The 21,979-nt window shown below is 31.2% G+C and overlaps 1 protein-coding gene across 1 annotated transcript in view; it reads left to right on the top strand.

Annotated features, from left to right (window-relative positions):
- The window catches only part of LOC139497416 (probable G-protein coupled receptor 139), a 41,720-nt gene extending 34,945 nt beyond the window's left edge, over window positions 1–6,775 (top strand). Inside the window, exons 2-3 of the mRNA XM_071285635.1 lie at window positions 5,464–6,086; window positions 6,234–6,775. Of these exons, the coding sequence (XP_071141736.1) occupies window positions 5,464–6,086; window positions 6,234–6,630 (1,020 nt within the window). The 3' untranslated portion in view covers window positions 6,631–6,775. The remainder of the gene's footprint in view (window positions 1–5,463; window positions 6,087–6,233) is intronic.
- Window positions 6,776–21,979: the final 15,204 nt, after the last annotated feature.

Genomic DNA, 21,979 nt, shown 5'->3' with positions numbered 1-21,979 from the left:
ACCACAGACGAAATGGCAAATTCATTTTACGGCTCTGGATGTATATGATTTTTGTTATTCTGGTCTACTACCTTCTGTATTGATGCAGCTATGTTCATGGTACGGTGAAACATGGGCGTACTTCGAGCGTTCGCCATAGTTAAGTAAAGATCGAATTAATGCGCATGTTTAGTTTTTAAATTCACCGAAACGAATTTTCAGGGTATATAGTTTGAAAACAATGCGGTATTACTAGCCCTTCTATTAACGTTATCTATTATAAATAAATAAAAATTGCAGAGATTGGCAAATAAATTTATAAAAAATACCAGGATTAAAACTGAGGAAACAAGACGCACGTTCTGTCTGGAATTAAAGTAAAGTTAATTCTTGCTCGACAATAATGACATCAAAAATAAAATATAGCACAAGACGAAAACCTACACTAAATATGATTAGCATAGAGTTGTTGTTTGTTTGTTTGTTTGTTTGCCTTTTTTCTACTGCGTAAAGCTTAGAGTTGTTGTTTGTTTGTTTGTTTGTTTGTTTGCCTTTTTTCTACTGCGTAAAGCTTAGAGTTGTTGGTTGTTTGTTTGTTTGTTTGCCTTTTTTCTACTGGGTAAAGATTAGAGTTGTTGGTTGTTTGTTTGTTTGCCTTTTTTCTACTGGGTAAAGCTTAGAGTTGTTGGTTGTTTGTTTGTTTGTTTGCCTTATTTCTACTGGGTAAAGATTAGAGTTGTTGGTTGTTTGTTTGTTTGTTTGCCTTTTTTCTACTGGGTAAAGCTTAGAGTTGTTGGTAGTTTGTTTGTTTGTTTGCCTTTTTTCTACTGGGTAAAGCTTAGAGTTGTTGGTAGTTTGTTTGTTTGTTTGCCTTTTTTCTACTGCGTAAAGAATAGAGTTGTTGGTTGTTTGTTTGTGTGTTTGCCTTTTTTCTACGGATACGCACGCCCTCCCCCCTCCCCCCCCCCCCCCCCAACTCCAGAAATTTGTGTGTCTGACACGATTCGTCTGTTCTTCCTGTTAAATGGTAAAAAATGCAATACTGACTTAGCTGTTGTAGTCCGTTAGGTGTATTAAAGTCAAAAATAATGAGCACATTTACAGAGTTGGTCTTTTTTGTGCTAATTGTCAAAGGTAAAGAACTATGTAAAATATATCCAAATATACTTGATTGTTTATGAAATCGCTTATTTGTCTGTATTTTACACGACCAAAATCGTAGTATGGTAAAAATCAACTATATTTCTTCACCAAAAATGACCGCTTTTGCTATCTTATTGTGTTGGATTTTACTTTTAGATGTTTGGTATCAAGTTGACCTCGACATGTTCTTCTACAAACACATATTATGTTTTCTCACGGAGTTGATGTAACTTTTGTTAAATGTCAATCCTATTGTAATTTTTTCTGTTATAATGTACTCGTTAAATTAAATGCGAAATGTGGTTCAATTGAAAAAACAATTAATCGTATGGTACTAGTTCCGTGATAAACTGTTTTTAAAAATCACCACAAAAGAATAAAACAAAATGTTTAATCACAGTATGGAACATCTTTGTTGATACACTGGATTATAAAAATCATTATATGTGTAAGAAAACTATAAGCATTACATCAGCAGGTTACATTTAAATTGCTTTTCAGTAGATGCCCGAATTCTTCCTACGATCTGTTCACATTTAATCTCATTGTTAAGTAACAAATAAGATGTATTGATAAAATTGAGAATGGAAATGGGGAATGTGTCAAAGAGACAACAACCCGCCCAAATAAAAAACAACAGCAGAGGGTCACCAACAGGTCTTCAATGTAGCGAGAAATTCCCGCACCCGGAGGCGTCCTTCAGCTGGCCCCTAAACAAATATATACTAGTCCAGTGATAATAGTGTATTGAACTACACCAGTAACAATGTAGTATATTAGTATGTATCCCTGATTAATTCTACATAATTTGATAATCAAAATATCATGCATGCCAAGTAAACAACAATCTTATAGTACAAATAACAACTAGATTATGTCTATCACTATGAAATTTATTAAGAATGAATGCTACTCCCAATTTTCGTATTAAAAACTGATTACATTAAAAAAGAAATGAGTTTGGTGTAGTTTGATGTTCTTTTTATTGACTGGTTTTTGAAGACGACACAAGCATTTGGCATACACATTAATAATCGTTGTATAAATACTAGTATTGGGTTTAGATATAAATAGTTATCAAATGTACCAGGATTATAATTTAGTACGCCAGACGCGCGTTTCGTCTACATAAGACTCATCAGTGACGCTCATATCAAAATATTTATAAAACCAAATAAGTACAAAGTTGAAGAGCATTGAGGATCCAAAATTCCGAAAAGTTGTGCCAAATACGGCTAAGGTAATCTATGCCTGAGATAAGAAAATCCTTAGTTTTTCGAAAAATTCAAAGTTTTGTAAACAGGAAATTTATAAAAATTACCACAATATTGATATAAAACCTTGTCTTATGCAACAAACTTACAACAAAATTTGATCAACAAATTAACAGCTAGAAATCATTTTGAATAAACAAAAAAGAAGATCTGGTATGATTGTCAACTCTCCGAAAGAGACCCATAACACAACGCCTGTATCGAATAGTCAGCTATAAAAGGCACCGAAATGACAAAATAAATGTAAAACAAATCAAACGAAAAAAACTAACGGCCTAATAAGTGTAAAAAAATTAACGAAACAGGTCAACTTTTTTTATTTTCTAGATAAATTATTAGCCAATAGGACATAATCCATTAAAGAAAATATCCAGTATTCATCATAAAGACGACAACACAACGATTTAAGAGTTATACTTAATGATTCAATTCAATTTTTACGAGTACCTTAGACAATGAATTTCGAAATCAAGATATTTGAGTTATGGTTATTTATACTTTTTTTCGTTTCTTAGACTTAGCTAAATTGGCACATGCTATGCTGAAAGTGTTCTTATTCAGTCCACTTATTAGTTAAACGTCATTATACTTGCTACTAATCTATTAAGTGATAAAGTACATGAAAACAAATGGCTCTCATTACTGCTTATACCGCGAAGTTAGCAATTTATACATAAACTATTATTATATTTCCAATGCTTGTAGTTTTATCATCGGCCACAGCATGACGAATATAACGCTGTATAGTTCAAAAATAGACTTGAATTATAGAACCATTATTACATTTTATTATAACATATTATCATAATGAGAACCAGTGACAGAAATTATATCTATCAATTCGTACTAGAATCTAGCTGTGTAGATTTGTTTTTAACTTAGATAAAGGAAAATGTGATATGAGTGCCAATGAGACAACTCTCCATCCAAATAACAATTTATAAAATTTAACCAGTATAGGTCAATGTAAGGCCATCAACATGGAGCCTTGGCACACGCAGAACAACAAGCTATTAAGGGCCCCTAAATTACAAGTGTAAAACCATTTAAACGCGAAACGAGAAAACGAGACACACGTATAAATAACAAACGACAACTACTGTACATCAGATTCCTGACTTAGGACAGGTGTAAACATTTTCAAGGAGTACCTTCAGTTTATGTTTATGATTACTGATATTACCTGCAAATCATCAACCAGTGTTGTATGTTGTTTTCATTTTTTTTTTAAATCGAAAAACACCAAGTTAGAAATATTGATTATCTTTAGAATGAGAAAATGACCCAATGTGATGTAATAATTCTTGTTATATCTCCAATGTAATCTATATAATTCTAGATCAAATCGTCGGAATATTAGTTTTTTTATCAACTTCATGTTAAAGCTGTTTAAAAAAATGGAATCAACATGTTTAATCATTTACCTAAAAAATACCTAAAATAAATAGCCAAGTGTATTTCTCGTGACATTTTTGGAGATTCGTCTATCAACTTGTTACTAGTATATAAATTAGCATGTCGAAAGATCATTTTTGTACTTATTACGTAATTTCAAAATCATTTTGATTTTGTGATGTTACATACAAAAAAATCAAATACAATTATTATTATAAACAACTTCTCATAAACATAGTAGGGACTGAGTACAAAATGCAAAACATTAAGGGCATACGATACAGTTTTGATCCTGTATTTACAAGTTGAGGAAAATTTGCATACTGGCTATTTTTTACCTGATTAAATCAAATATATAATAAAAAGTATACCATCATGTGCTACTTTTTGAGTTAAATGAGGTCGAAATTTTGAATTTTTGCTCAAAATTCGGATTTGTGGCCGTGTTTTTTATTTCGAAAGAAAGACCTAACTTTTTTGTTTTAAAAGATAAACACGAATTGTTTTTTGTGAAATAATTTGTGATTTCTGTTTTGTATACGTAGTCTAAAAAGTTATGCATTTCTTGTTCAGAAATAACTCATATTTATCAAATGGTCAAGAATTGCGAAAAAACGTCATTTTTTGCTTTATATTTTTCAAAATAAAAAAAAATTGCACTATTTACAGTTTTTATAAAATTGATTCCACATAATCTCCCTGCAAAATGAAACAAAATGTCGTTTTAAAAAATGGGGGTCCATGCACTCGTTTTCAAATTAAATCAGTTTGAATGATAAAAATCAGTCGAAAAATGCATCTTTTCCCGATATGTCACAGTTTGACGTCGCGAAAATAACATTTTACGTTAGCAACGTTATTACCTCCCCTGTTACTGTATCGTATGCCCTTAAGGACGAGTATAGTTTTAAAATACAAGCTTAGATACAAATTGGATTGCATAACATCAACACCGAACGGGGCGAGGTAGCCTCTGTAGAAGGAAAGATTATCATACTATGCGTGCATATTTTAACACAATTATATCATGCAGTCAACCATCCATGTTCATATTATATGCAAACACGTCTATCTCATAAGCACTGTTAGCTTTTTCGCAGTAATTCGTGAATAGCGTACTAACAAAATTTATCATGTTTTCTGTATGAGGTACATAACTCTACACGTTTGTTTTGTGACACAGTTGTTTTTTTACTTTCAATTTCCTATTTAGATATAGGAATATGTTGTGTGAGTGCCAATGAGACAACTCTCCATTTGTTTTGATTGCTTTTTTGTTACCCGAGATGTATTCGGCAAAAGGTTTTTGGATCTTTTAGTCCGAAATGCTCCTTAACTTCGTACTTTATTTGGCCTGTTTAACTTTTTTTTTATTCGAGCGTCACTGATAAACCTTTTGCAGGCAAAACGTGCGTTTGACACAATTATTAATCCTGGTATGTATCATTATTAAAATAAGGGTATGGTTAGTAGACCTTGAATTCTGTATTCAATATTTTGCATCTCTTTTCTATTAATCTTTCCCGTTTGATTTCTTTTTTCTTCTTATTTTTTTTGGTTATAGATACCTATTAAAATATAAATGTTTAATGATTTAGCCAGACACATCTTTCATCAATCTAATTATACATTATAATACTATATAATTTGATGTAATATACATGTATTTCAGATAAACCAATCAGAATACCTGTCATGTGAAAATGGGTCGAACCTTACATGTGATGACCAATGGCCCACCAATCGAGATTCTGACCAGCGCTCAATTTGGTCCGATGTATTTACATATGTCACCCCTGTGATATTTGATGTAGAAATAACCGGGAATACAATTTCCTTATTAGTGTTTCTTACTAAAAACATGAGAAAGTTATCTGCAAGTGTATATCTTGCATCACTTTCAACAGCTGATCTCATGGCTTTGGTGTTCTATGTCCTTGTTGAGTGGATCAGAAAAGGAATACAAATTGGTTCTGGACAGGTAACAGCTCCATTTTTTGAAAGTAATGGAGTATGTCAGATTATTCTGTCCATGTCGTTCTCTTTCCGTTTCCTTTCGGCTTGGCTTGTTGCATGTTTTACATTGGAGAGATATATCGGAGTTTGTCACCCGTTAAAACGGAAAGACGTATGTAATCTACGTTCCTCTAAAAGAATTGTTTTCTTAGCAGTAATTGTTTCTTTTGTGATAGCTTCCTTCCGACCATTGCTTAGTGAAGTGCTTTATGTAGGGCCAACTAATGTTCCATCGTGTACAAGACGACCAGAACACACAAACCTGTCTTTAATTTATGAAAAAAGTAAAATCACAAAAATACTGAACTTAGAGGAAGATCAATTGGGAAAGTCCATAATCACATGGCAAAATCAAATAACAAAACGCATCAAAAACGAATGGACAAGAACTGTCATATTCCTGACTTGGTACAGGCATTTTCAAATGACTGTATTTGTAGTGTGTATTACCTTTCTGCCATTCCTTGTTATAATAACAATAATAAATACACTGATCATTCGGAAGTTAATCATTCGGAACAAAAGACACAGACAGGTGAAGATTATAACAGAGGAAAGTATAATACGATTGGAATTCACAATAATCTTGATAACTATATCGTTTTGCTTCATCGCTTTTAATACTCCATATGCCATTATATGGTTTAAACATTCATTGCAAATGAGTTCGATAAGAATGGAGGATAGTGTATTCGTACCAACCAATCAAAACTTATTGATTTTTACAAAGACAATATTTTTCATGAACTATTACATTAACTTTTTCCTGTATAGTATAACAGGTGCTTACTTCCGGGAAGAACTAAAAGTGTTATTTACTTAAAGATGTAAGGTTTATCAAAGTTTTCAACAAATGCCCCCTCCCTAATTCTCCGGGAATGCTTGAAATATTGGAACTATGGAAAATACAGTTCAAAGTTCAATACAGCTGTATCAACAAATGAAGTTTAAACAATACATCTCTATAATTATTGATCACAGATTTTGAAAATGTTTTGTCAAAAGAATATTGTTATTGGACAATCAATGAAATGGATTATTTGCAAATATATAATTCTAAAGCTCATGTTCCTGCTGATGTTTGAACGAAATAAAATACTTCTTTGGTTTTATAAAGAATCTTTAATAGCAACCAAACAAGAAACAGACACGAACGTAATTTCCTCATCTAGTTATGTGTGCTATACTCCATGTTTTAAAAAGATTTACTCATCCAGGTTTAATTTTTTAACTTCCTACTGCACACATACGTCCCTAATACTTGTTTCGGGTAAAGTTTGTTAAAAAAAGATTTTGGGGTATCCATCTATAACAAACAATCCATACTTTTACAAAACAAATTATAGAGAAGGCAAAAAAACGGCGTCTTCGTTGCAGTTCTTCATCTGAAAATTATGTTAACAAACATGGCTGAGTCTTTTAAATTTGAAGGCCAAATGGTGAGTTATCATGGTTATAGTTGTTTACTTCTATGACAACGTTTGAGAAAAAGAGATACTGAAATAAATTATAAAACATACAAGAGAAATATTGATAAATACAGATTAAAATTGTCAATGTGATAAATAGTATTGTTCTTGTCCTGTTTTTGAAATCATGACATATTCACATGCAACGGTGCAGGCACATCATATTATAACATGCAACGAAACTTCAGTTACAACCATTCTTTGATCACGTATCAATAATTTATCATGTCTTGATCTAAGGATTAAATCATACTTTATTGTATTTTTTTCTTTTGTGTACGTGATGAAAGAACCTCATTCAAAACTAAAATAGAATAAATGATCAATAAACTTGGCGTTTCCCTGAATACACAATTGAACACCTACTTTTTATAGTGTTACTGTTCTGGTGGTTTGCAATAACGAGTTATGGCTTTTTTCAATGAATTTCAAAAACATTCTATGATTAATCAGCAGTAGTTAAGTTAAAGAGAGAGAAGATTATATGAGGAAAGTTGAAAAGCATATGCTGTATCAGAACAGACTTTACAATGAAAAAGTGACGAAACAACACACAAAAAAACAAAACATAACTTTTAAAATAAGGATTTCATTTCAGACCAGAGTTGGACGTAAGTGGTCAAAAGTGAACACAGGTCCTGATTCACGTGCTACATCAGTAAAAGTTAAACAGCTCAATCATTTTGTTGTTGTACCCGTAACTTTTGTTTCTGTCAGAGTAACTGATATCACATGAGATTTTGATGAAGATCTTTAAGCTGCATTTAAATTGTTTCTGTCGTGTTTTTGTGGGCCCCAGTTTCTCTGCTCTTCAATTAGCCTTTTTAAAATCTAAAGGACTTTGGGTTATCTCATTGTTCGTACACCAAATGAAAATAACGTTACGTCATTGGTTGAATTTGCATTGTTCATCACGTCGTAAACTAATTACAACGTTGTAATGTACGCTTTTGGATATATTACCCAAAACGCATAAGATTCAAAAACGGCGATTTACAGTGAACGGTATTTTTAAATTGTTCGTTATTGTCTTTTTATATTCGTTTTGATGTGTTTTTGCATTTGTTCCCATTTTGTGCAAAAAAAAATTATAATTGTGATAGTAGGTCGATGCAGTTTTCAACAGAATTTATCGATCTCAAAATTTCATCTTGTAAATTAAACATTGTGTGGCTATCTTGGATTGATAATTGTAGAAAGCCGTGCTGCAACCTCTGATATTTCTTTAAAAAAATATCTACTATGCTGTTGCAATCGATGACTTGTCTAAGAAATTTTAATGCTTTGAACAGGGCATAAATTTCTTAGTTGGATGAAATGCTAAATTTACAAGTTTTGCAATTTCCTTATCGGTTGGAGCAAATTGCATTATAATTGAAACCAGTTGTTTTAAGTAACTTGATTAGAAATCAGAATAAAATAATATTTTTAATTCCGTATAACACATCAAATATACTCATACCGATGGCCATCCTTATCCATTATATCCTAGTTTATTGGTATACAGTGCAGGCTTTTAAAAGTTCTCATCAATGTAAACTCAGACGTGGTGTAATGGTTAGTGCATCAGACTACTCACACAAAGGTTCCAAATCTACTATCAGTAAATATGTTTAAGCTCATGTAGACTGAATACAACTCTTTCAAGTGTTTAGTTTAATAAAGGTTCATTCGAAATCAAGGATATTCGGGATACTGTTAGTATCGATTAGTTATGTGCCTTGTATCGACAGGCTCCTACTCTAATGTTTTATATGAACTCTCTAACTTGTAAACAGATTTTCAGTGAAGCTTCATTACAAATACGACACAATACAAGAATGCGTAGTTATACACGTTATAATCTTCAAAATCGTCATATATTATATTCCCATTTACTATTTTTTTTAAAAACTAGTAATGTGTCTGACAACATGATGCTTGCCTAAAAAAGTCTGAATTAATGGTAAAAATTTTGTGAGTACTCCTATCATGTCAGTATGAAAGTGGTTTTAATAATCTGTTTTCATTATGCATGACTAATAATTGCAGGGGATTTGAAACCTAAAACATCTCTGTGTATTGTCAATCAAAAACATAACCTTGTTATCAATATATTTATTGTGACTCTAATTTCCATATTGGGAAACTAATTTGGTTTACAAATCAATGTCTTTTTCGACACATCAGTGTTATAGTTCAATAATATAATTATAAATTACAAATATCATGGGACCGGTGTTTTTGTCATTTCTACTACTTGTCAAGTGAACCTTATTTGAAACCTGTTCTGCAAAATATTTTTTTTTTAAGAAATTTGAATTAGAAACATTGTGTTCATACATGTGGTAGATTAAATTAGCTATACTCCCTAAGCTTAAATGACCGTATGTTTGAAAATATGTGTATTAGGTGAGGAATATTTCCGCCGTTGTTCATCCGTTCCATTTTTTGATAACGTAAACGTTTAATTTTGTGATTTTATATGACCATACCAGTGAACGTACCATGAAGTTCGATTTGTTTGTAATATATTTTTGAAAAATAACGAGGAAAAGATCAATCACATACAGTTGAATCATACAAAATGCAAAGTCATAATCATGATAACAATTAAAAAGATATGTTGCTAAAAACTTAAAGGAAACAACCGATGGAAAGAGAAAAAATAACAATAAAAAAAAATAATTGGGCAAATGTATCACTTATTGCAATATTTTTTCATATGCTTTAAAAAAAATATTTCTCCATTATTAACTACATTTTGTAAATATTGACTACCGAGAAGGGATTTATCAGATCACAAAAAGAGACGATTTTTAACATAATATTATCAGACTAATCAAACTTTAATATTTCTTTGGTATCCGTTGAGTATTTCCACAAATAATGTTTAGACACAATGCGTAACCAATGCTTTTAAAATATTGCAGCCCTATTTAAGTGAGATATATTCTGCAATGAAATGGAAGAAAACAACCTTAATGTTTAATATTTGTAAGAAAATGAGAGAAATTTAATGAGATTGTAAAATCTAACCATCTTGTGTGTTAATATACTCTCCGTTTTTGTAACAATTTCTTACTATAATTGAATGTCTTTGTCTACCTTGACATCCGATCGCCTTCCGAGAGTGTTTTATCCCAGAAGACTTTTCAAGTTTAATTGACATTTATCCATTCCATGATTGTGTTATTTCCTGCCAGATTTACATATAACAGGTAATTACTGATCAGTTATTGACCAGACAAGCAAATTACTCTCAAGGATGAAACAATTAAATACGGTCATATATTGAGGTGACTAGCATTCAATGAACAATAGAAAACATGTCTGACCATAAGTATGTAATTACAAACTTTACATGAATACCACAATAGAAAACATAACGTTTAAAACAATATATCATGATACATGTATATTATGTATATTATACACTAAATAATTCAAAGTTTTGTGACTTTGTGGAACGCATCTATCCCATCAAACTAGAGATACAGGATACTACAGATACAGTTAAGTCGGCCTCATATCTTGACTTGCATCTATAAATTGACAAGGAGGGTCGGTTGAAAACAAAACTATACGACAAAAGAGATGATTTCAGCTTTCCAATTGTGAACTATCCATTTCTAAGTAGCAACATTCTAGCAGCACCTGCATACGGGGTGTATATCTCCCAATTGATACGATATTCCTGTGCGTGCATTTCCTAATATGACTTTCTTGATAGAGGATTGCTGCTCACAAAGAAGCTATTAAACCAAGAGTTCCAAATGGTGAAGTTGAAATTATCCATTTGTATATTTATCGACGCCATCATGAGTTGGTTGACCTTTATGGAATAACCGTTTCACAAATGATAGCGGATATGTTCCTTACGTCGTAACTACAATCCCCTTCCCGTTCATGAATGTGACCTACCGAATTAGAATATTTACCGGATTTGTTATTACATAAGCAACATGATGGGTGCCACATGTGAAGCAGGATCTGCTTACACTTCCGGAGCACCTGAGATCACTTCTAATTTTTGGTGGGGTTATTACTGTTATTTATTCTTTAGTTTTCTATGTTGTGTCATGTGTACTATTCATTGTCTGTTTGTCTTTTTCATTTTTAGCCATGGCGTTGTCAGTTTTTTTCGATTGATGAGTTGGACTGTCCCTTTGGTATCTTTCGTCCCTCGTTTACACAGATGTATATTGTTATGGAGGGGTATTTGCGAAAAATACCAGTCAAGGGACTGTGATCCCAATATTGGTATTTTTCGCAAATACCCCTCCATAACATGATAAACCTGTTTAATTACACCGAATAGATTTTCATTGAAACTGTCTGTAAAATGCAGTGAAACCGTAGTAATGCGCGAATAACACAATTTAGTATACGCATTAATGCTGTCTTTTTTTAACGTCATAGTAAACATAACCTTCTTTGTTATTTCGTTGACAAATCTTTCATGTGTATAGTCTTATTTTTTCCACTATATATGTATATCTCTAACATTTTTATTTACAGTCAAAGGTTTAACTCAATCAATAGTGCTTTACCATGTTGTTTTAATAATCGGAATAAAGTGAGAAAAGATCCAAATAATGTTGGCGGGAAGAGGCTCGCGAGGGTTAAAAGAGAAACACGGCAAATACCATGGCAGAGGGTGGAATTTGAGGCAAATTCACCTGCAGAGGTGAAAAACAGGCAAATTCGTTATAAATAATGCAAAATGTCACAATATGCGGCAAATACAGTTGCTTACAACCAATCAAAATCTGGCATTCATATATGATGTATATCAATCATAATTATAGTATAAAGACTATATATTTTTTAATTTAATATAATGTATTCGTTTTTCTAATGTTGCAAGCAAATATTTCATAAAACTAACACAGCATCAACGTTAATGGTTTCTGTGTTAACACACTAGACACTGAGCATTTGGAATTGTCATGACAGTTAAAAAAATACGCTCATTTTACAAAGTTAATGTGTCTAATTAATTATGCAATGAATATTTTTATCAATTAAACAGATCTGTCTATAGTTTGTTTGCAATACGTTTCACTTAGGGGATTTGGGAAACAACCCGACCAGAGTGAACACGATACATTACAATACTAATAAATAACAAACAAACCAAAATTTAAAAATCACAGCTGTGCATTATTTCATCATTGAAGCTATTTTTAAAAGGTCTATGTTGATTAAGCATTGCTTATGTTCACTTTATCCTAACAATCAGTGTTATGCACTACAAAAATCAAAAAGTCTGAAAAGACCAGTTTTTGTCTGAATTTGCATGAATTTTTACTCGACATTCTTAATTTGTCTGCATAATTTAAAAAAATTCTTGACATAGTATTAGTTTGTCTAAAAAGGTTCTTGATTTTTCTTGACAAGTGTCTTGACAGTATTAACATTGTCTTAAAATTTCTCAACACTTCCTGTATCATCTGATAAGAGTCTGGATTAGTCTCGACCAATTCTTGACTGTCTTAAATTTGTCTCGATCTGTCTTGACATTCTTAATAATGTCTGAATATGTCTTGACATATTCTTGACATTCTAAATAATGTCTGAATATGTCTTGACACATTCTTGACAGTATCAAATATGTCTTGACACTATCCCAACAGTATAAATTTCGCCTGAAATTTGTACAGACTTATTCTGCACGGTTTATGACATTATATTGCTTTTATATACTCCTTATTTATTATTATGGCTAAACTAAACTTTGAAAAATCAAGGATGAATTTGGTATAGCAAGATACCCTTTTTGTACACCCATTACTAAAATAGGTGTCTTGAAGGCGGTTTTAAAATGTGACCATGTGTCTCTTTTGGACCCCACAATTCATCTTTTGGGTTTGTGTGGCTAAAAAAGAGGGGGGGGAGGGGCTTTCTTTCGGTCAAAGAGTTTGTTCTCAGCTTGATTCAGACCCTAATTTTTTTTAGAACAACCAAAAAAATATTGTATTCAAATTTGAGTGTTGAATTTCATAATTGTTTATCAAACAAAATTTGTTATAACTCCTTCCTGAAAAGAACAAAAAGTGTTTAGATCTATATTATGTATGTCTGTTTGAGATCCATTTCATTAGACCAATGAAATCATTGATAAAAAATTAAAAAATTCAACACTCAAATTTGAATAAAAAATAGAAATCATTGATGGGACCCATTATGAATACATTTTTTTTTTTTATTATTCTGAAATAGATAATAATTTTCTTTTAATCTTTGGAATGGTCAACTGATAAGTTGTATGGCTGCTTACAGGTAAATCAGTAATTTCTATTTGACAGTTGCGTGTATTCTGGGTTGTGGAATACTTTAATTTAAATTTAATTTTATGGGGAAAATCCTGTCCATGTGTAATACTTAGTATATATTCCAACAGATGACATTACACAAATTTTTCTTCTGTTAAATGAACGATTTGTATATCATCATAATTTGCTATTTATATAAACCACATGTGTGTACAATAATTATTTACCATATTAACATTGAATATTATGAATGTAGAGAGAAATATGTCTACAGTATGATTGGTTTTAATCATTTAATTAATAAGATTTAGGAATCAAAATTTTTATTTTTTTAAAAACCCACATTTAAATTATTTTATACATTAAATTTCATAGCCATATTTGCATTTTTAAAAATATTTAGATACCCAAATTTTCAATTATTTTACATGCCCAACTTTCATATTTGTTGTAAAAAGTGTAACTTAAAACAACAGTATATTATGTAAAGAGAAACAAAGATTAAAGTTTTATAATGAATATTGGTCATGATTTGTAAAACTCAGAACTGTCCAGTAAATTTAAGACACAATTCAAAATGTTCAAAACATGTCAAGCCATACTGAGAAAAAATAAGAATGTCGAGAATATGTCGAGAAATTTCAAGACAGTATTCAAATGTCAAGAATTGTCAAGAAATTTTAAGACAATATTCAGAATGTCAAGAATATGTCGAGTAAATTTCATACAAAATTGATATAAATGAGAATTTGTCAAGAAAAATTAAGACACAAGTCATACTTTTGGAGAATGTCGAGTAAAAGTTCATGCAAATCAAGACAAAAACTGGTCTTTTCAGACTTTTTGACTTTTGTAGTGATGACTATAACAATAATTGGCATGATGAAGACAGTAACAGTAAAATATGTTATATCGAAATGATTTAAATTAAGTAACAATCAACGGAAGTTTATCGTTATGTAGATCCAGTCAAGGTTTAAAAATCTAGATTAAAATCAAAGTATTATTGGTATAAATTTCTTATTATCCCTCAGATAATATTGCATTTCTCTTGAGAGCAAATTGAGACTTCATTTTTATTGGTAGAATATCAAACTTCAGGGATAGACTGACAAAATTTTAGTTTGCTTGTTTCGACGATACAAGTGCAATTAGTAACAATATATGTAGGATACTAATAGTATTTTAAAAACAAGAAATCATATAGGATACAGTCATAATCCAAAAAGATAGGTGTTACATCCGAAGGAATGATTTAATCCCTAAGAAATGTATCTCCTACGGGATCAAAGTCTTATTCTTTAGAGATCTTTTGATACACTTTGTTCGATCCTTTTCTATTTGACTAATTAATAAATAAAAATTAACAAACATCTCTGTACACATGGAACAAACAAAAAAAAACTATCTTATATGTAACTCAGGCAAACAATAAAATTGAGAATGGAAATGGGGAATGTGTCAAAGAGACAACAACCCGACCAAAAAAAAAACAACAGCAGAGGGTCACCAACAGGTCTTCAATGTAGCGAGAAATTCCCGCACCCGGAGGCGTCCCTCAGCTGGCCCCTAAACAAATATATACTAGTCCAGTGATAATGAACGCCATACTAATTTCCAAATTGTACACAAGAAACTAAAATTAAAATAATACAAGACTAACAAAGGCCAGAGGCTCCTGACTTGGGACAGGCGCAAAAATGCGGCGGGGTTAAACATGTTTGTGAGATCTCAACCCTCCCCCTATACCTCTAACCAATGTAGTAAAGTAAACGCATAACAATACGCACATTAAAATTCAGTTCAAGAGAAATCCGAGTCTGATGTCAGAAGATGTAACCAAAGAAAATAAACAAAATGACAATAACACATAAATAACAACAGAAAACTAGCAGTTAACTGACATGCCAGCTCCAGACTTCAATTAAACTGACTGAAAGATTATGATTTCATCATATGAACATCAGGCACAATCCTTCCCGTTAAGTGTTTAGTATCATACCATCATAACATATATATGAGAAGAACATAACCCGTGTCATGCCAACAACTGTTTTTAAAAAAAATAATGTGTTTAGTTCCGATGCAAAGACCTTATCAGTGACTCAATATTAACGCCAAAATATGCAATCTTTAATGACTTGACAACAGTATCGTAATTATATCCCTTCTTAATAAGTCTATTCAAAGGTTTTGTAAGTTTCTGAGGTGAATACTGACACCTTTGTGCTTTATAAAGAATATTACCATAAAAAATTGGATGTGAAATACCTGAACGTATAAGAAGTCTGCATGTTGAGTTATATTTACGAATGATGTCTTTATACCGATGATAAAATTTAGTAAATGTTTTGACTAGTTTGTGATATCGAAAACCCTGGTGTAATAATTTTTCAGTAATACATAAATTTCTCTCGTTAAAATCTAAAACATTGTTACATACACGAGCGTAAGTATTATTAAATTTGTTTATCAGATGTTGTTTCGATGGGTCTTTGCTTATTTTTGTCATAAATGCATTTTATGTAACTCATTGATCGTAGCGGAATGAAAGTTTGAGATAAATATTGATAATATATGTTAATATTTCAATGATAAAGCTTCTTGTTTTGGCAGAATCACCCATCTGTACTTTTATATAGGTTTTTTGGATCTCTCTCGAACTTTCGATTTTTTCGAACATGATTAAGTCAAACATGCTAAGCGGCCGTGATTGTGGGCGCAATAAGCTATTTTGTTTTATATCTATGCTTCGTTGTCGGTTTGATTTAGTACACGAGTTGTGGAATTGAAATTGAATACCAACGTACATCATTTTTACTTATTCTTTAGAATGACATAAATTGTTTTTGTATAGCAAAACCCAAATGTGAAACAAGAAAAATAAATTTAGAAAAACTAGATATGCTGATTTTATAAATTGTTTTTCTTTCTTTTCGACGATTTTTATTTTAGTTTTTTCAAAGACATTTTAATTAAATAGACTTTTAATGTCATATGATAATCTTATTTTTACAGTTTATTGATTTAAAATGGCAGAAGTACATTTAGATAAGATAATTAAGATGAATATGAAATAGATGTTGGGAAGTAGGCATCAACATGACAATGTCTTCTGTCATGCTATTGTTATAATCACAAAGCATTTGTAAAAGGCGTAGCATGATATCATTGAATTAGGATGAAAACAGTTTAAAGAGATCAAAGGCAGGATGTTTTATTGAAGATATTGAAACAAATCCTTCGTTTTTGTATTGACATGTTCGATAAACTTAGTACACGATATATTAATAAAATGGAAACATTTGAATATGTAACCATCTTTCTAAAGAATACAGATGTCAAAGGACAAGTAAGGGAAATAGATCATGCTAGTAAAAAAGATATATCGTTTAAGTAAATACGATTTTCTCATCTATTATCTTATAATGTGTTGATATTTTGAATAAGGTAATGCACAATTCTCGTCCCATTGTACATTGTATGCATACAACAAACAAAAGGAATATATCTTACACCAAATTGTCTTGTGATATTTGTGGAGGACGATCACTTGTCAACATATAAAACATTTTAATGCAATATGTTTACTTTGAATATGAAATGTTTATAACAGTTTAGTAGAGGTACATCAGCTGAAATAAAAACAACGATACAAACAGACAAACAAGAAGATGAAAGAATATTGGATATATTGGATACATTTAGAAAAATTCTCTGTATGTTCCTTAATCCCTGTAAAAAATGGTTACCCTGTTGTCTGCTCTATCGGGTTGTTGTCTCTTCGACACATTCCCCATTTCTATTCTCAATTTATTTGTTGGAAGCAGCTTCTATTTGTATTTATCTTTATTTACCACAGTAAAATGTATTATTTAATTAATTAATCAAATCAATTGTTATAATTATATTTATATTTTTATTATATCTCCATGACTTAATTGATCTTTCAAGTATTATTTTATTTTTTTCAATGTGTATCGAATACTGTAGTATGTAATTTCACATGTTTTATCATGAAAATAAAATAGTTATCAACAAAATAAAAATAAAAAATGGACATAAAGCAGCAAGAATCCCATGCAATACTAATATAATTAGATCAGATATATATAAGTCAGCAGTAGTTTGCTCATGTCCAATATTCGTAAATCTATCTAGGAAAGAAAAATAGAAAGACACAAAATTTGAAGGATTAACATGGAAAATCAGAGAAACAAAAGACCAGATATGTTCAAAGGGTGTGTTTGCCCTCTTATGTGAGAACCTCGCATCTAAAATGTGTACTTCACTAGAACCATCTAACAAAAACAGGTTGCTCAAGTCCGTACTAACAATCTGGATCCCCAAATTCCCCTTTTCCTTGTTGTTTTTTTTTAAGTTGATCATATTGCTGAGTTAATACTGTTTTTGAACTTTTAAGAGTCACTCGTTATCTTTCGCGTCTTTTTTGTTGTGTCCGGACCACGTTATTGAATTAACTTTCATCAACAGCCACCTGCACATTTTACCCTGCTGACCGAGGTTTATTCGTGAGAAAAATCATCTTATATCCTTTTTATGAACATGTCATTTAATTTGTGAAAGTGAGAACTGACATTGTTTTTATATTGTAAATATTATTTTCATTGTTACAGATGTACGTGTATCTTTATTTTGACAAATTAAAGATTCGTACTGTCTATCATTTTAGAACAATAACAATGAATAAATGTCTAAGTTTCCAAATTGTGACATTTCAGCAGAATATTGCGTCGCCTAACTAGTAACATTTTCTAAGTGTATTGAACCAATTTCAACTTATTACCTATATACCATACTAACGTATTAATTTTTTTCCTAAGCCAACAGTAATGTGTCTCTATCGATATCATTGTAATATATAAACTTTACATTTTTTCAATTAGACAATTTATAAATGCAACTGTGATAAAAAGTGATAAGAACGTGTTTGGAGAGTAATTATAAATTCTGCTTCAATACATAAATTCATTCGATGATTAAGATAAAAGCAGCAGGTGTATAATCTACTCATACGTGTTATGTGAGGGTAAGACAATTAGTGGTCAATCCATATTAAACCACAATTTTAACTTTTAACAAAATGTTAAGACACATTAAGGTAACAAAAACAAGACAGGCGAAAGACACCAGGGAAACAGTCAAACTCATGAATCGAAAACAAACCGACAAAGCCATGGCTAAAAACGAAAAAGACAAACAGACAAACAAAAGTGAACAAGAAACAACATAGAAAACTAAAGACTGCGCAATATGAACCCAACCAAAAACTGGGGCTGATATCAGGGGCTTCTGAAGGGTAAGCAGATCCTCCTCTACATGTGGCACCCATCGTGTTGCTAATGTTATTACAAACGCGGTAAATAGTCTGATTCGGTAGGTCACATTCATGAACAGGGAAGCGGATTGTCGTTACGACGTACGAAACATATCCGATATCATCTGGGGAACGGTTATTCAAAAACTGTCAACCAAATGCTGATGGCATCCGTAAAATTTACAAAGGGATGATTGCAACTTCACCATTTGATTTAATAGCTTCCTGGTAAGCAGCAACTCTCTATCAAGGAAATCATGATATGAAATAGATAATCGGGAACATCGTATCAATTGGGAGATATACAGGCCGTATGCAGAATGTTGCTACATAGAAATGGAAAGTTCACAATTGGGAAGCTCGAATCATCTCGTATGTCGTAAAGTTTTGTTTTCAACCGAGCCTCATCGTCAATTTCTAGATTTAAGTCAAGATATGAGGCAGACTTAATTGTATCTGTTGTATCCTTTATATCTAGTTCGATGATATGGATGCGTTCGACATAGTCACCAAATGTTGAGTTATTAAGCGAGAGAACACTATCTATATAGCGGAAATTAAATCTGTGAGATTGAGTGACATTACAAAAAAAGGTAGATAACAAATGTGCATCTTGGCAATCGGCAAACCAGTAAGTAGACTTTTAATTAGTAAGGACACTTAAATAATAAGGACATTCAGTATAGGATTAGACGACAATGTTTTGTCTTTGTTTTTAAAACTTCAAAAATTATGATATTTGAATAACTATTAAGCATGCTTTCAGTCGAAGTTTCTTTGGATTTTCGTGAGTATAAGCTTGATTTTTCTAATCAATTTGCAATATTTAGTTCCCTTATGGGAATTCCATGCCTACTGCAGGTTCATAGATTTTCTGTCGATAGTATACATGGCATTCTTGTCATTTGATTATGGACTACAAATATCAGTGTTCTAGGAGAGAGCTGACACATTCAAATTCTTAAGTAAAAAAATATACTAGCGATGCCATGGTGAACTGTGCTGATGTATAATCTATATAATTTTATGAAGATTTATGTTTTGTAATGGATCCCTATTGGGCTGACCTTTTAGAAAATTGTCTGATTATCAATACAAATCACCAGTAATTGTCATTACTTAATCATACACGGTGTTGTGTTAAGGTCAGACTGATAAATGACTAGAGCAACGAATCATATTGAACGGACTGCAATAAATTTTGATACTCTGCAATTTTCATTCTCAAAATGAATTGTTTTGAATCTTTGCAAAATGGCTAAAAATCTAGGTTTTTTTGCCTGAAATCTAGGAGTTTTAACAACTTCATATCAATATCATCCTTCAAGTGCATCCTGCAATAAAAAAAAAGAAACGAATAATATACATACTAAAATTTTAGAATTCCTTTTTGTAAGTTGTATTTTACATTTTGAATTATACAATAAACTAAAATTGTTAGCCTACTGAAATTTTACATTCAAAACTCAGTGCTAAATTTTTAGCTTTCAAAGATTCTCATTTCAATGATATTGGCTCGAGTTTTAACTGTTTGAGCAATTTGGACAAGAACAGTTAATACATGAACAAAAATACTAAATTTTTAGTAAAAACAAATATTACATTTTGCTCGAAAAATTGCAATTTGATTTTATTGTAATATAGTTAATTGTAAATTATAAGCCTGGTACCTTTGAAAAGCACTTAAACGTACCGCATTTCTCACAAAATTCATAAATTGGCATCAACATGCTTAATAGTCTATCATCAAATTATACTAATCAACATTTTGTGGGATTTTATTGCTCTAATCTGTAGGTATGATGTGGTTTGAGAAGGTTTGGTATTCTTTTCGATATTTCACGTTTTTTGACACGGTATTGTCGATGTTTTCGCCAATTGAATTCTGAGTTTGCCTTAGGCATCAGCAGCCTGTTACTATACAATGTACTATGACTATATTATATTCCCCATTTCCATTCTCAATTTTATTGGACCACCCCCCTTTTTCCCCTTCTGATAATGGCTGGATCTGCCCCTGTATCTTGATTTCAGAATACTAAGTAACACAGGTACTTGTTTACATGAAAGTTTCAAAGAAACACAATAGCTGCATTTGCATATTTATGACACGGTATTATCGCTAAATCTTTGTTATCATCCTCCTTTTGTATACTTCAAATTCATATTGTATACCAGTACTGTTTATTTAATTTTGTGTCTACATATATGATACGTCGTTTGTTTTAATAACAATATGTAAACCATTAAGATTAAGTCAAGACAAGACAAACTTAAAGAGGGGTCAGTTTGGCTTTGGACAGGCGAGTGAAGATGTCCAAAATATGAATAAAAAAATACTTGAATAAATGTATAACAAACATTTGACTGTGCTGTTTGAACACATATATATCAGCTATAGAACTTGTACATGACCATATGGGTTCAGTAGATTTTTTGTTTACATTTTATCATACATATAACAACTAGAAAAACAAGTCAAATATAAAGAAATACTCACGTAAAAGATTCCTGATGTTTCCTCCTGTTTTGGTATGATTCTTTCTCTAAGTAAAATTCTTATTGCAATTTATAAAACAGAAAAAAATGATGTTTTTGCCATTTAACTATAAATAAAAAATAAATTTGCGCCATTTTGAAGTCTTTTAAATTCTTTATCTTTCAAACGCTTTAGACAAAGGATAAATCAAGGACTTTTCAAACGTTCAGGTGATTTCAGCATTTAAAGCGCTTTTATGTTTTGACTTTTGTCTCCTAAATGCTTGAATAAGTGTTTGACCTTTTATATTATTTGTTTTAAATGGTGTTTCAACAAAGGAAGCAATTATAATATATTTCTAATTTAATTTTAACTGCTCTGATGTTATTACCTGTCATCACGGACCAGTCCGTATATATACAGGTTTTTGAGATAAATTCATTAATTAATGTTCAACTATTTGTCCCATACTAGTATCATACCGTCAGTTCTTTTATGTATCCGCGTGGTGACACTGATAAGTGATTAGAATCAATAATAGTTGTAACGACAATTATCCCTATCACACACATACTCAAATAGACTGTCCATATGCAAATTAAAGCGTAAGATCAGTTGAAATTACATTT

Source organism: Mytilus edulis, chromosome 12 (assembly GCF_963676685.1).
Source record: "Mytilus edulis chromosome 12, xbMytEdul2.2, whole genome shotgun sequence".
NCBI lineage: Eukaryota > Metazoa > Mollusca > Bivalvia > Mytilida > Mytilidae > Mytilus > Mytilus edulis.
Note: the sequence above shows the minus strand (reverse complement) of the source record. Positions and strands in the feature narration are given on the sequence as shown.